Source organism: Anas platyrhynchos, chromosome 13 (genome assembly GCF_047663525.1).
Source record: "Anas platyrhynchos isolate ZD024472 breed Pekin duck chromosome 13, IASCAAS_PekinDuck_T2T, whole genome shotgun sequence".
NCBI classification, from domain to species: Eukaryota; Metazoa; Chordata; class Aves; order Anseriformes; family Anatidae; genus Anas; species Anas platyrhynchos.
In genome coordinates, this window is record NC_092599.1 from 18,461,264 (window position 1) to 18,475,289 (window position 14,026).

A 14,026-nucleotide genomic window follows, 5' to 3' on the forward strand; every position below is an offset into this window, starting at 1 on the left:
TTTGTGTCCTAAGAATGTAGTTCTGGTTTTACTTGGACATGACTAGATGACATGGTAGTCTATGTTATTAGTAATAAAATGTGCGTTAGGTTAAATAGTCTTAAAAAAAAATATATATATATATAATTTTTGTAACAACTATTGCCATGTTGTGAGGAATCTTTAGTGCTGAATGTGCCCTTCACATGTAAAACAATTTTTCCATGGTGTTCTGTGCTGCTACCCTACAACTCTCTCTCTCTCTATCTATATACACAATATATAACTATATATATACCTGTATTGCAGTATATAACAGAGAACTGGAGACAGTTACAACAAAATTGTTTATTCAGGAAATTTAAAATGCAATTAGAACCTTATGTTTTAAACAACTTTTTTTATTGTTTCTGATTAATCCTCGCTTTTCAGCAGCAGCAACACATCAGATTGGTAGGGAATAAAATATGTAATTTCTCCTGAAGAACCATTTACAGCGCTGTCTGATGATATGAAAATTTGGGAAGCTGGTTAATGCTACAATTAAGCAAAAGCATTGCTATCTGCGTTGTCCCCTAAGAAGACAATTGTTCTTATACTAGAGCAAAACTGTATTTGTTCCAGATTTCTGGTCTAACTGTATCGGTGTATACCAAATGTGAACAGGAATAGACACATTTCTCTTTCCTTGAAGAGTAAAGCAGAAGCAGAGAAAAATCTGTAAGTAAAGCATTGCAGTATGTACTACGATGTGTTTTACTTAATGCATCTCTTCAGGTACTTACTTGGTCTCTTACTGAAAAGAGAAAGATCATGTATCTTGTTGCTGTCTTTTTTTTTTTTTTTGTCACCTTTATATTTATATTCTGGCAGTTGAACTCTTTTAGACTTGACCTTTTTTTTTTTTTTTAATGGTGAAATCATCATCATGTCAGGGCTTTATTTCTTTTTTATTTTTTTTATTCTTATTTTTTTATTTTTTATTTTTAATTTCTTAAATAACCATATCTTTTTCATGTTTTCAGAGGTGTGATATTTGCAAAAGACAGATCTGTGGATGAGGCCCAACTTCTGACACAGAAAGCAGTCGCTGGACCTCCAGGAAATATAATTTCAGAAGAAGCTGAAAAAACAACCAATAATGTGGGAAGTCTGATGTATCAAGCAGACAAAATAGCTGTCGTTAATGGTAAGTTCTGGATGGAATTATGGACTAGATTTTAAAAGGTAGATATGGGATTCTGTTTACATATTATTTTTTAAAAAAGGAATTCAAAGTTAAAACAAAGAAGTGAGTGTTACAGGACCTGTGTTTTAGCCTCAGTCCTGTCATTAGCTTTCTGCATTTCTCCCATGGCTAATCAAACTTCCAGTTTCTTTAGCTAGTATTATGAAGCAGGGATGATGATGGGCTTTTCCCACCACTTCATTGTTCCAGGGGTGAAGTGATGGGTATTTGCAAAGGACTCAGGTGTGCAATGATGAAACTTGTAAAGCATTTAAAAATTAATGTTGGAGTTATAACAGCTATTACAATTGAGAACTTAACAAGCTGTTGTTTCGTATCACTTGTGTTGCTGTTACCACAAGAAGTCATCTGTGGTTTACAGCCCGTGTTTATTTCCAGTGCTTGTTCATGCTGTTAAATGAAAAAGCACAGTCCTGCTGAGTGATGTTTTGTTCTCTCATTTGTAGCTTACAGTTGACTAAGGCCCTTTGAGACAGAGGAGGACGTGATAACCACTGCAGCAATGGGTACTAAAGCATGTATTGAATCACCTATGTTAAATAGCAGGCTTGTCTGGCCAAGAACTATCATGGCATCACAGGGTTGCTGCCCATGTTGCCCTGGTACACGTTATAAAAAAAAACATTAGCTTATCAGTAAGTGTCACTGGGAAGGAATGATAACACTCACTTGTAGTTTTGTCAAGATAAGTGAATGCAACAGTAGTGTCAACCAAATCTCTGCTTGATGACTGCTTTCTCTTGCCATTGACTGGCCGAGTTTGGTGCTCCTGCTTTTATGAAGACCTTTCGGAGAGCAGGAAAGAAAACGCTAATACAAAACAGGGCATGCAGATAAATAGGCAGGCATTTTGGAGGCTTCCTGTTTGCGCACAAATGGAGGTAGGCTGCTCATGTTGCAGCCCAGGAATTTATTTGAAGAGCTGAACCCTGAACTACATCTGCCCTGTTTACTTTGTGGCTCTGGTTAGGTCTTTCTTTCCCATGACACTGGAGACCCGTGCCTTAAATGATCTGTTCTACACAGTTTTCTCTCAAACTTCCACTTGCTATTCTTTTCATGATTAAGGCAGTTGGAACTTTCCATTTACAAGCTTTTGATGAATGGTTACACATAGCACAGGGAGTTGTCTAACTCATTTTGTATATTTGTATATATTATGTATTGTATATCGTTTTGCTTATGTTCAGTGCACTGTTTTTCTTTCACCAATGTAATTTTGGTAGTGCTAGTACTTCTTGTCACATAACTGTTGTTATTAAAAGGGAAAAAAACTTCAGAAACTCATTGCATTCCTCTCTCTCTTTCCATTTAGGTGTTTAAAAAAAAAAAAAAAAAAAGAGAAAGTGAAGGAATTAAAACATTCTTCCATTCCTTTTATTATAGGAATAACAATAAATCAAGACCAATAGCAGTAATATTTCTATAGTTTTCATTTTAAATTGCTGCATTCACTTGCTGCATTTTTTTTTTCCTATGCTTAAGCTACCTCTGCTGAAATCTGTGCTTACTTAGTTAAGTTGTTGAGCAAGGCATCTGAGGATAGGATTTAAATAAGTGGTGGCTGGGATTGGTTGTGCTTTTACTGGTTGGGTAAAGATTGAATGTGGGCAAAAAGATTTTAGGGAATAATTGCTTAGCATCTGTGTAAATTATGAATATTGATAAGTTTACCATTATGATACACTTGCGAGGTAAAGGAGTGGCACCATTTCTGTTTTGTAGATGTGGAGTCAAAAAGTACAGGTTTCCAGAAACAATAATGCATATATGAAAGGGAAGAGTAGTAAGGTGGCAAAGGTAAATTTTGGCAATACCATGACATTTTAATGCCTGCTGTTGCAAATCTCAATTTCTCATGAAGTAGAGATTATATATATAATACAGTGGATTGTGCAGTGGAGTTTTAAACATACTGAATTAATAGCCTACGTCAGTTTTAAAGTGTTTAATGTGGCATAGCTCAGTGTCACCCTACTACTACAGTAAATTTTAAATTCTTTCTTTGAGTGATGGCAACAAGATGTTTCCTCCTTACTATTTAGTCTAACCCTGTCCTCCATTAACAGGTAGAAAAGGTTCTGCTGCTAAAGAAGACATTGATGCTACTACAGCAAAGAAATACGACGTTGCTTCGCTGCAGTTGGACCTCATGCCTCTCCTCTCAGGTATCACTCTGCAATGAAGAGGCAGGCAGGGAGTAGCATGCTAGGTGTACTGCATGCCTCTGACTTGGAAGCACCTATGCTGGTGGGTCTGGCTGCTGGGAACTGTTTGGAAAGATCCTTAGAGAATTTCATAGTTTGTCTCAAAGCTGGCAGGTTAAGAAAGATTTGGGATTTGGTTTTGATCTGGGGGAGGCTGACATCAGTGTGCCCATGTAAGTTCTTGTATCCTGTTCTGTTCAGAACGTGTTAGAATTGGGATGTTGGTTAGAGGAAAGTAGGTTATTTCTGTGACTTTCTGATTGTAACAAGGTTAACATTCAGTATTAATGTGTTATGCTATTTTGGTGTGCAGTGAATTAAATCTCCCCTTTATTCTATGCATATAGACGGAAATACTAAGTGTCGTAGAGCAGAGAATGAGCTGCTGTGTGTACATATGAAGGTAGCAAAGCCACTTGTGGTGAAGCCGTTTCTGTGGCAATAACACAGCTCTCATAATGGCTAACTCAAGTGCATCTACAGGAACTGAAGTCACATAGAGCTACAATTTTGTATTATTATTTTTTAAAATCTGGTGACTTCTCCATTTGTTCATCATGTCTAACACCCTTTCTTCTTATCCTTCTGTGTTGGCATCTAAGTGAGTGATCAGATCAATTTCTGTTTATTTTAAGCCTACCAGCACTCAGCCAGGAAGAAATATGTTTTGGTATGAAGAAGTGTTGTGCTAGTTTCTAAGAACAGCTCTTCCTCATAAGATTGAAAGAGCAGCTTGTGACATTGCTGCATTGTGGTCCATGCCTCTTGTAACACCAGGGTGACTAATCATGGAATAGAATTTGAGAGAAAATAGACAAGGTAATCTAACTGGCTAAGTATTTCCCCCCCCCCCCCTTTTTTTTTTTTTTTTTAATACCTGGTTTGGGGCAGACATCTCAAAAAACTTTAGATTGAGTCACTATTTACGTTCCATAGCATCAAAGATGTTAGAAACCATGCCTAGTAACTTCTTATAGCATATGCCTGTAGTTCTGTCCTGCTGATACAGGGGTAGATTTATAGTTTCTCAGACTCATTTTTCGCATTTCTCTCTATTACTACCCCTTTACTGAAGTATATGAATACTCTGATTTATGCAGACATTGTTGTAACAGAAACATGCTAATATATTAGGTAGATGTGCAGCTTTATTTACTTGAGGTGTTTCACATAATCCACGTTTGAGATTAACTTTTTTTGGTCATAGTTACAATCCAGCCTTTGGATCTACAGACAATAATGTTTTGTGATAGAGGGGACGGGTTGCCACTGTGTAGCACGTCACTGCTACCTCAGAGTCAAAGTACAGGGTAGCTCACAACCGCTGGTAGATGCCCAAGTGGATCCAGATGCAGTCATTCTATGCTAGTGTTTCAGCTCACTGTGTACTGTGCAACAGTCAGGTATTTCAACACTCGGAGGGCTGGCAAAAAAAATCTTGCGTTTTTTTCATGACAGCATTGTTGGAATGTGCTTTTACGTATGTTGAACTCAAAACAGTCAAAATTCAAGTCTCTTTTGTATTTTATTTGAATAGGATATTAAGTAAATGTGCTTCTGAGTAGAGGTTTGGGAAGAAGCTTCTGCAGAGAAGTGTTCTGGGTGACTGCTATGCTACTTTCTAAATAGGATTGTTGCATTACTCCTTTGTGTAATGTAATAAAAATCCTGCCAAACATGTAAGCTTGTGTTTTGGCAGTTCTTAAAATACTCCACAGTATTGTTCACAGTGTTTGTGTTCTCTGATCCTTCAGAGAAGCAATACGTGTGTATTTCATCCTCCAAAGAAACAGCAGGTCATAAAATCACAGAGTGGTTGCAGTTGGAAGGAACCTCTGGGGGTTGTCTTGTCCAACCCTCCTGCTCCAGCAGGGCCACCTAGATCCAGTTGCCCAGAACCACTTCATTAAAAACAAGTGGCATAATGTACATCTGATTTAGATACAGGAATACAAGAAAAAGATAAGCATACATCTTCAGAGGTTGCTGCATGCATCAGCACATTTTAGAATTTGACCTTGTCTTTGGCTAGCAGAGTATTAACAGGTAAGATACTGTTACTTGTGCAGCAAGGGAAGAAAAGAGAAAAATTAAATTTGATGTGTCTTGAAATAGTGAGTGGAAATGACCATCAGAAGCAGAGAATTTAAAGGTGCTTCTTTAACAAAGAGTTTGATTGATGAAGAGTCTTGGAACTGCTTTAATATTTACGTTTATGTGAACCGTAGATTTGCATCTTCAAAAAGAAACTTGTGTGCTTTCAACAGATAGCTTAAATAGGGGTACTAAAGGTTTTGGAGACTATTTACTTCCTCACTGTAAAGGATAATATTTAAAGCAGTTAAGATAATACTTTTATTTTAATACAGATTCAGTGGAGGGTTTTTTTACTAATACAATCCCATATTGATGCCTTGATGGGACTGCTTGTCTAATGGTATTTCATCTTGTATGTTTAAAGGAGAAAAATCAGTGATCAGTCGACTGGAAGAAAACAATCCAATAGTTTTAGATGCTTATGTGACTTTCACTGTAGAAACACCTCTTCTGTCTGAAAGACAAAGACATGAATTGAACCCACTGGTTATAAAGATTTATTCGGCTACCTGTCTCCCAAACACCCCTGTACCAATAGAAGTGCTGCAGGTAACATACACTATTATTTCTTTCTGGAGAAATTCCTTTGTTATCCTTTATTACCCTCAGGTATCTTTGCTTCAAATATGGACATAGTTTTAAAGAGAGCTTTCCTTACTAGTAACAACACTGGGTAATGTGACTAAGATTTCCTGAAAGAGATGTGGCCAGATTAGCGCTTGTGTATCACAGGCACTGGCAACAAAAAAATAGTCCTTGTGTTTTCCAAGGATAATAATTTATATATAGTAATCATATTTTGATTTCTGAGCATTGGATCTTAAGTAAGCCAGAGAGGTAGTTCAGTCACTGTGTTGTATTGCCTAAAACCACTTGCTGACAAGTTGATTGGCTCGTCTAGAACAACAACTGTGTTAAAAATATTACTGGATTAAAAACAACAACAACAAAACAAAAACATTTCACATCTTGAAAAATGCTGTGCATAAAAAAAAAAAGGTCTATATTGGTATTAATATAGTCCAAGGGTTTTGGTCTTACGCTTGTACATTTTAAGTGGTGAGATAGAAAATATGTTTTCTTGTCAAAAGTATGGGGTTTTAGGCTTAAAGAAATGCTATTAAAAAAATGGCTCTTGTCTGAATATCGTGTATAGTGGATGTGAAAGTGAGATTAAAATTAAAAGATTGTTAATTTCAGGAGCTATTTCATTGACTCTCCAGTTAAGGTGGAATTATAAGGCAACAGTATATGAAAGATCCAGTTCAGGTTGCATCAGCCTGGTTCTTAATGTTAATAGGGTGTTCTGTTGTTTTAGTGAAAATAGTATAATAATGTTAAAGTCAGGAACTTTATAAAAGCGCATGTAATTCTGTGATATAATTTCATATTGCTGTTTTTTTATGACAGACTAGGCAAATTGGTCTAGCATTTATGAAATGTGACGGAAAATATTTCACTGCATGGTTTCTAATCTTTCATAGTTTCTGCAGTCTGCAGAGTGATCACAGAAGTTGACTGTTTCCCTTGCCAAATGTGGTGAAATCATGAATTGTTGAAAGCCAGGAGTTGTCAGGGTGGCCCTTGACAAGGAGCCTTCGCTCCGTGCAGGCTGCTGGAATGCTGATGAACGCTTAAATGGAAAAAACATGAGTGTTGTGGAATGGATCCTGTTATTTACCCCCTAAACGAGTAACCAAATGCCTAATAACAGAGATCATACTGTCCATTCCTTATAGTATGTTTGGGTAACTGTTGAATTTTCTTAACTAAAGCTATAAGCATTTATTTTAAGGCCTCAAACTTTACAAATGAATGTGAGGTGGTGGAAGGTGGGGAGATCTAGGAACCATTGCAGTTCCCTCCTGCATGCTTCTTTAATGATCTAGAAACAAGGCGACTGTTTTTTTGTTTGTTTGTTTTTGGATAATAGCAAAAAAGGACAAGCAAATGAAGGGCATAGATAATTCCCCAAACCCAAGATCCAGGCATGTAGAATGACCTATTTGCTACCTTGAAACACACAGTTTGCCCCCCTACCTTCTCTAGAAGAAAAGCTGATGGTTCTGTGAGGTTAAAAAGAAAGAGGAAAACATAAATCTGCAAATAACCTGTTTCTCCCTATTCTTTGTTCTTTAGAGATTGTGTGTTCCCACCTACTGCAAATACAGATTTCACAACTTTCCACCTCATCAAACTCATGGGCAAATCCATGGAACTCACGTTTATTTTAAAGATGTAAATGTACTTCTAACAGGAACAATGAAACCTGGGGAATTACAGAGGTATCTTAGAGGTCCACCTTTGGAAATTGAAGTTCATGATCGGGATAGAATCATGGAAGACAACACAAAAATGCCGTGCTTGTTTGGGGAGGATCAAGCAGATAAAAAAGTGGGTGAGGTGAGCCTCCCTGCTTTCAAATCCACGATCTATAATTCTTTTACGGAGAGCAAAGTGTGGCATCCACATGGGGTAGCTAAAGTCAGCCTAACAGATCTATTGTTGGGTAAAAAGTTTTTGGCTATCAGTGCACCCATTCATAGCTGTTCAGTTCCAAATACAGGTGCTTTCAACAAGGAGGATAAAAATGAGAAAATCACAGAATCTGTTGATACTTCTCTATTACCTATGGGACATTATCTACAATCAGACTCACTTTTGAAAGTACGAGTGGAAATAGCAGTGCCATTGGGAATGCATGCAGAAATTGCTGATGTCCAAGTCACAAATTGTCCATATGGTTATATAATCTACATTTTTGGCTACAGTAATTCATCTTTATTACATGATTTGGTGGAAGAGATTACAGAAATCAATGCTAATGCCCTCCAGCTGCACAGTTATCCTGTACACATGATTGGAATGGCTCTTGCTGCATTAATACTGAAAACTACGCTTGAGAAGGTTTCTGAGTTGGATGTTCTTACTGGTTTTCACTTACTGGATGGATCAACTCATCTCTTTGTCTTGGAGGGATTAAAAGACAAGGCAATCAAGAGACTCTGGGATAGGCACTTTGAAAGGTAAGAGGGAAGTTTTTCATTGGGTATTTCCTTAGATTCAGGGATTTTAATTTAATTTATACCTCTCCCATCCCTTTCTTTACAAGATACATGGTCAAGTACATAGCTGATATTTAATGTCTGTCTCAGTGACTAGTTCAAAACTGTCGAGGCATAGCATACTTTTTTTGTTAAGGTGCTACATAGTTTGTGGGAACAACACCGTAGTCTGACAATTCTAAACAAAAACATCCTAATCTTCCTTTCTTTATTTTATTTTTTTTTTCATCCTGGCCATTATTTTGCTCAGAGCTGGTATGAACCTCAAAAGTTTAATTTGAATGTTCTTAGACTTGAGGCTTGTAATTGAGAGGTATATTTCTTGTACATAAAAGAACAGAAGATAAAGATGATATGTATGTTTATTGGTGATAATTTATGTAAAACTGTGTACTGAATTATTAATAGTACTTCCTCTTAGCTACAGTAATAAGTCAGTATGCATGCATAAGAAAGAAGATAAGGTTAATTATGAAATGTTCTAATTTCTAGTTTCTTTGAGAGTAGTGGTAGAGGACAAAGTAAATGTGTAAAATTATTTAAAGAATCTTTCACAACAGCTATCTTCTTTAGGCAATTTGTTTTATTATCACAACTATATAGTGATGCATGGATACAAGGTACAGAATGTACTTATAAACCCAAACAGGCAGCTGAAAGATGTTGCTTCTCAAAGTGAACTCTGCAATTTTTCACATGTAATTGGAAGAGAAAGCAAGGAGAATGATTGAAAACAAACAAACAACAAAAAATAACACCTTTAAACTCTATTTTAAAAATGAGATTAATGCACTTCACATCTTGAGGATGCATCTGAACAGTAAAGGCAGTACAGTTTAAAGAAACAATGTGCAAAGTACATGTCCAACTACCATAGCACGTGTTGTTTTAACGTAATTCACATCACTTACACCCATGTGGAGCCCTGTGCTTTTTGCGTTCATCACATACCTCTGTCCTGGGCACACAAACACACTTCTAGTTGAATTTGGCCAAGGGAGAGCATGGTGGGAAATCTGTTGTCGTCTGTCACATCTATCATTGTTTGCTAATACTTCATAGGATCTAAAGCAAAGTCACGATGAGGAAGCTGGAGTTCAAGCTTTTTCTACCTTTATGATTAGGGAAAATATGAGAAATTCAAAAAGAAGGTCTCCCTCACATCTCATGTTTAAAAAATAATCTTTTTTATATAGCACTGTAACATGTTGAAGCTTTCTGGTATTTTTTTTTTTTTCCATTGCAAGTCACTTCACTGCAATTACTGAAATTATTTATTGCATGAAAAGTCACATCTTGTGAGTGGTCACCTGTAACCTAAACTGAGGCTTTGTTTTACTGCTGCAGTGTGAATCTTGATATATTTAGTAGAAATATTTGTATAATGCATTTGTATAGCTATAATAAGGCTGTTAAGGAGCATAGCACTGATGAAACTGAGATGAGCTTCCTTTCAGATGTGGTTTAAAAAGAAAACCTGTTCAAACCATTCATGGTATAAAGATTTTGATATTGTCTTTATGATTTTGTCCATAGTAACTTTTTCAGAACAGTTCATGCGAAGGGAAGGCTGTAGAATAAGACATTCCATGGAAAGGACAAAAGGAAGGCAGTTTCATGAGAGAGAGTAATTGTACTGTAGAACTGAGGAAACCTGAGATACGGGCTGATGGATTTAACCTTGCCATTGGGGTACTCTGTTACAGGACTTACAGACATGAAGATGGACAACTGGAAATACTATATAATTCACAACTGTCTTTCAGTCAACGCCTGTATACAGACCTGGAAGCTATCTTTTATCATTTCTGCCTCTGTATGCCCCTCTTCGCTATAGTAAAACAGCCTCTGCTTTATGTCAGAGGTATGATTTCTTGGGCATGTTTCCAAGCCTTGTCCAGGTATGACTCTTCTAGATTTGTAGTGAAGAAATTAAAAAGTGAAATATTATGAAAGGAGAGTGAATATTTCACATAAATAGTAATATTCTTTCATTTTTTCCCTCATGAAAGCAATCTGTGGGCATGATGGGTAGTTCAGATTCTAGATGAGATATGGTAAGTCAGAAGAGCATGGTTTACTAAATACCGATGTAGTGCTAAGTGGATAGTGGTATTTATATATATATATATGTGTGTGTGTGTGTGTATACAAAAGAAAAGAAGAGGGGTTTATCAGAAGGATAGTGATCAGAACATACCTGACTGTAACAGAAATAGAAGAAAGAAAATTCTGGTGTCAGAGGCATCAGCCTCTGTTCTCTCAGAGAAGGTGGTATAGGACTGAGTAAAGGAGGAGGACTTGATAGATCCAGAAAGTCACTTGAACTAAGTGGGGAATTCTTAATTCCCTGCTTTGTGGGGGATCAACAGTACCAATAGTTTTGGTAAGGTAATTGGAGAAAGGAAGAGTTCAACGTGAGTTGAAGAGAATCTATTTCCTCTTCCTGACTTTCTCTTTTGGAGTTTTGTTGCATGATTTATTGCTGGATCTCTGCCATGTTGCTCACTTTGTCAGCATGCAACAGTTTGCAGCTATGAGCCTTAAAACATCTTGACATTACATCTTGTGAGATGGATTAAAAAGGAGTGGATGAAGTCACGCATGCATACACTATATAATTTATAAATCTATGAGAAGTTTTATGTGCGTGTCTTTTTGTTTCTTTGTAAATTAAGAAACATCTATTGAGAGGTAGGAAAAGGTCCCATCCATCTTTGTTATAAGCAATTTGAGTTTAGAAAGCAGAGATGTACTGTGATTGCCTTCTTTCTTGCTATTAAATGACTGGCTTGTTTAAATTAACTTCTGAACTGAAATTCAGCAAAGGTTGTAGGAAATAAATGGGGATATTCAGTCCTGAGACAAAAAAGAGCAAATGTCTCCTAGACATCAATCTGATTTCATAAAAAAATATTTTAATGTGATGTTATGTGATAGTTAATGTGTTAATATACATGCAAACTCATAGCATCCTTCCCATTTGCCCTCCCACATACTTGCATTTTATTAAAACTAATCCAGTAATGTGTGTTATGTCTAGATTACCCACCTACTGCAAGTTGTATTTTGCATATGTCACACTGCCTAGGCAGTTGCTGGAAAACAAATGCGGTACACCTCTGATTTGGCAGGCTCGTTTAATGAACCTGTCTGTTTCTGCCTGTTGGCTGACCCACATATGTTACAGATATTTATTTGCTGATGACTAATGAAATTTAACTTCATTGAGATAACAAAGAGCAAAACCTCTAACTTTACACTTATATTTCTGAAGTTCTCTCATTTTAATGATCTGCGCATAACAGGTGAACCTTTTCACATCTGTAATTTGTTTCAAGTTTATTCTAGGAGATAGTGAGGAAAAGAATGCAGTAAAAAGGTGACTGGTGGCCATCACTGTGGTGTTCATAAAAGTCCTTTATTTTTTTTTTTCCCCTTCAGCAGTGATTGGCAGATACCTTTCTTTCTTTAGCTATGTACTGGCTAAATAAATATTTGAGGTACAGCATAATGTAATGCTGCATATTTCAGATACTTGGTGGTTAATTTTCTTTTGGAATTTTATTGCAGTATCTCCTTTCAGGGGAAAAAAATTCAGCACATTAACTGCTGTGCACAACTTGCTAGATAGCTGCAGGTGAGGTTCCAGCTCTGAAAATAAAAGTTTTGGGGTGGATGGGGTAATTTTAAATGCAAGTGGTTATTCTTCCTATAGAAAGAGGTGAGGCTGCAAGAATGATCACTATACTTCATAGCTGTCATTGCTATGAAATCAGAGAGCTGCAGTTAAGCTACTTCAGTAGCTAAGAACAGTGTTCTTCTAGAAACACACTCTTCTCAGCAACCTGCCATCACAGATGATTGAATCGTGTCTGCCACACTGAGTGGAAGAGACAGCCGCCAGGCTTCTAGCACGTCAGTCCTTTTTGCCATAGCCTCGTTCTTCTGTGTCAGTAATTATGCAAAGAAATACAAACAAATTCTTCACTGGCATATGCAGATGGTGAACTGTGTTCAAGAGAGTCTCTAACTTGCAGGACTGCTTTTTTATGGCTTTTTTTTTTTTTTTTTTTCAGTTTGTTGAGGTCGGTCCGTGTTTTAATGTGTGCAGAGCAGAAACTGCTGCTTCTTGATACATTTTCTTCTGCTAGCATTAGCCAAAAACACTAACAAACATGTTTAATGTGCAAAGTCGTCAATTTCAGTTTTTATGTACTAATATAAACTCAGTTTCAGTTATTAATGCTGATGCAACTTTGAAATTAATGTATTTCATTAGTTGTATGTATTGCTCTGAAATAATGATAAGGAAGTAATGCATTTGAGGCAATTTTACAATGCAGATCTTTGTAGTTACTCTCCCGAAATAAATGGTTATGTAAGAAAAGAGTGAATAAACTTCCAGTTTTAGGAAGGAATCCTAAAATTATATTGGGTTATCAGCTAAATTGCTATTTCATGGCCTTTGCTATGGCCTGAGCCAGAGAGGCTGGGAATTTATGTGACTCTGTGCAGAGTGTGTGTGCATGGTGTTCTGTAGCTGTCGTGTATTTAGAACCACCTTCGCATTAATGCTAGGCTTTGCAGGCCAAATTTACTGAAAAAAAATTAAATGTGACTTTCGTGTGAGGTAAATATCATGAATAGCACATAGGATAAATGTTGATCAGAATGAGATGTAAAAGAGGCAAGGCAGGGTAGATATAGTGGGTGTTCAGCATAAGTATGGATCATGCACTAGAACCAGTGTGCATGAAGAGAGTTTGCTTTATTGCCTTTCCAGTTGGAGAGTAGAGAAATTCAGCAATTAATCATTTCTCTTGTAGCTAATTCTAGTGTCAGCAACATTCCTAGACTCTTCCTCATAGTTTTATTTAACTGTTAACCTTCTTTGTTGCTGCCAAATACTAGCATGACTGAGCTGACCTGAACTTTGTAACAGATATTTCAAGAAGGTTGTGTTGTTTTTCTCCCAGTAATTTTAACTGTAATGATTTGATTGCAGTAAAAATTTTGTAAACTAATAACGTGTTGATGTCTGTTTGTAGGCTCAGTTACCTCTGTCAGTGTAAGAGGTTGAGGGATGTGATTCACGGGGACCTGCTGCCCTCAGCAGAAATGATCACAGTCTTGAGTCAAGAGTATGGAGTACCATTACCTGATGAGGACCTCTTCACTCAGAAACCTCCTGTGCCCTTGTTTTCCTCTGATGCTTGTATACTATTGGGAAAACTTAGCAGAGAGAAAAAGACAGTATGTTCTTCATTAGACAACTACAATGAAAAGTATGTGCAGTGGAAGAAAGAAATGGCAGAAAAAATGTCTTCTGAGAGAAACCACATTAGGGTGAGTAGTGAGGCATGAGAAGCAAGCCTAGCAAAACTTCATATCCTTAATCACCTCCTCCTTCTCTTGAAACAGTGGCT

The 14,026-nt window shown here is 36.8% G+C and overlaps 1 protein-coding gene across 8 annotated transcripts in view; it reads left to right on the forward strand.

Annotated features, from left to right (window-relative positions):
- The window catches only part of CFAP92 (cilia and flagella associated protein 92 (putative)), a 173,733-nt gene that overhangs the window by 135,903 nt on the left and 23,804 nt on the right, over window positions 1–14,026 (forward strand). For all 8 annotated transcript variants that reach the window (XR_011812446.1, XR_011812445.1, XM_072044254.1 and 5 more), the window contains 6 exons: window positions 1,005–1,168; window positions 3,298–3,396; window positions 5,897–6,081; window positions 7,672–8,558; window positions 10,304–10,498; window positions 13,649–13,946. Coding sequence is in view for 6 of the 8 variants with exons in the window: in XM_072044254.1 (XP_071900355.1) it covers window positions 1,005–1,168; window positions 3,298–3,396; window positions 5,897–6,081; window positions 7,672–8,558; window positions 10,304–10,498; window positions 13,649–13,946 (1,828 nt within the window). In the remaining 2 variants the exon portion in view is untranslated. The remainder of the gene's footprint in view (window positions 1–1,004; window positions 1,169–3,297; window positions 3,397–5,896; window positions 6,082–7,671; window positions 8,559–10,303; window positions 10,499–13,648; window positions 13,947–14,026) is intronic.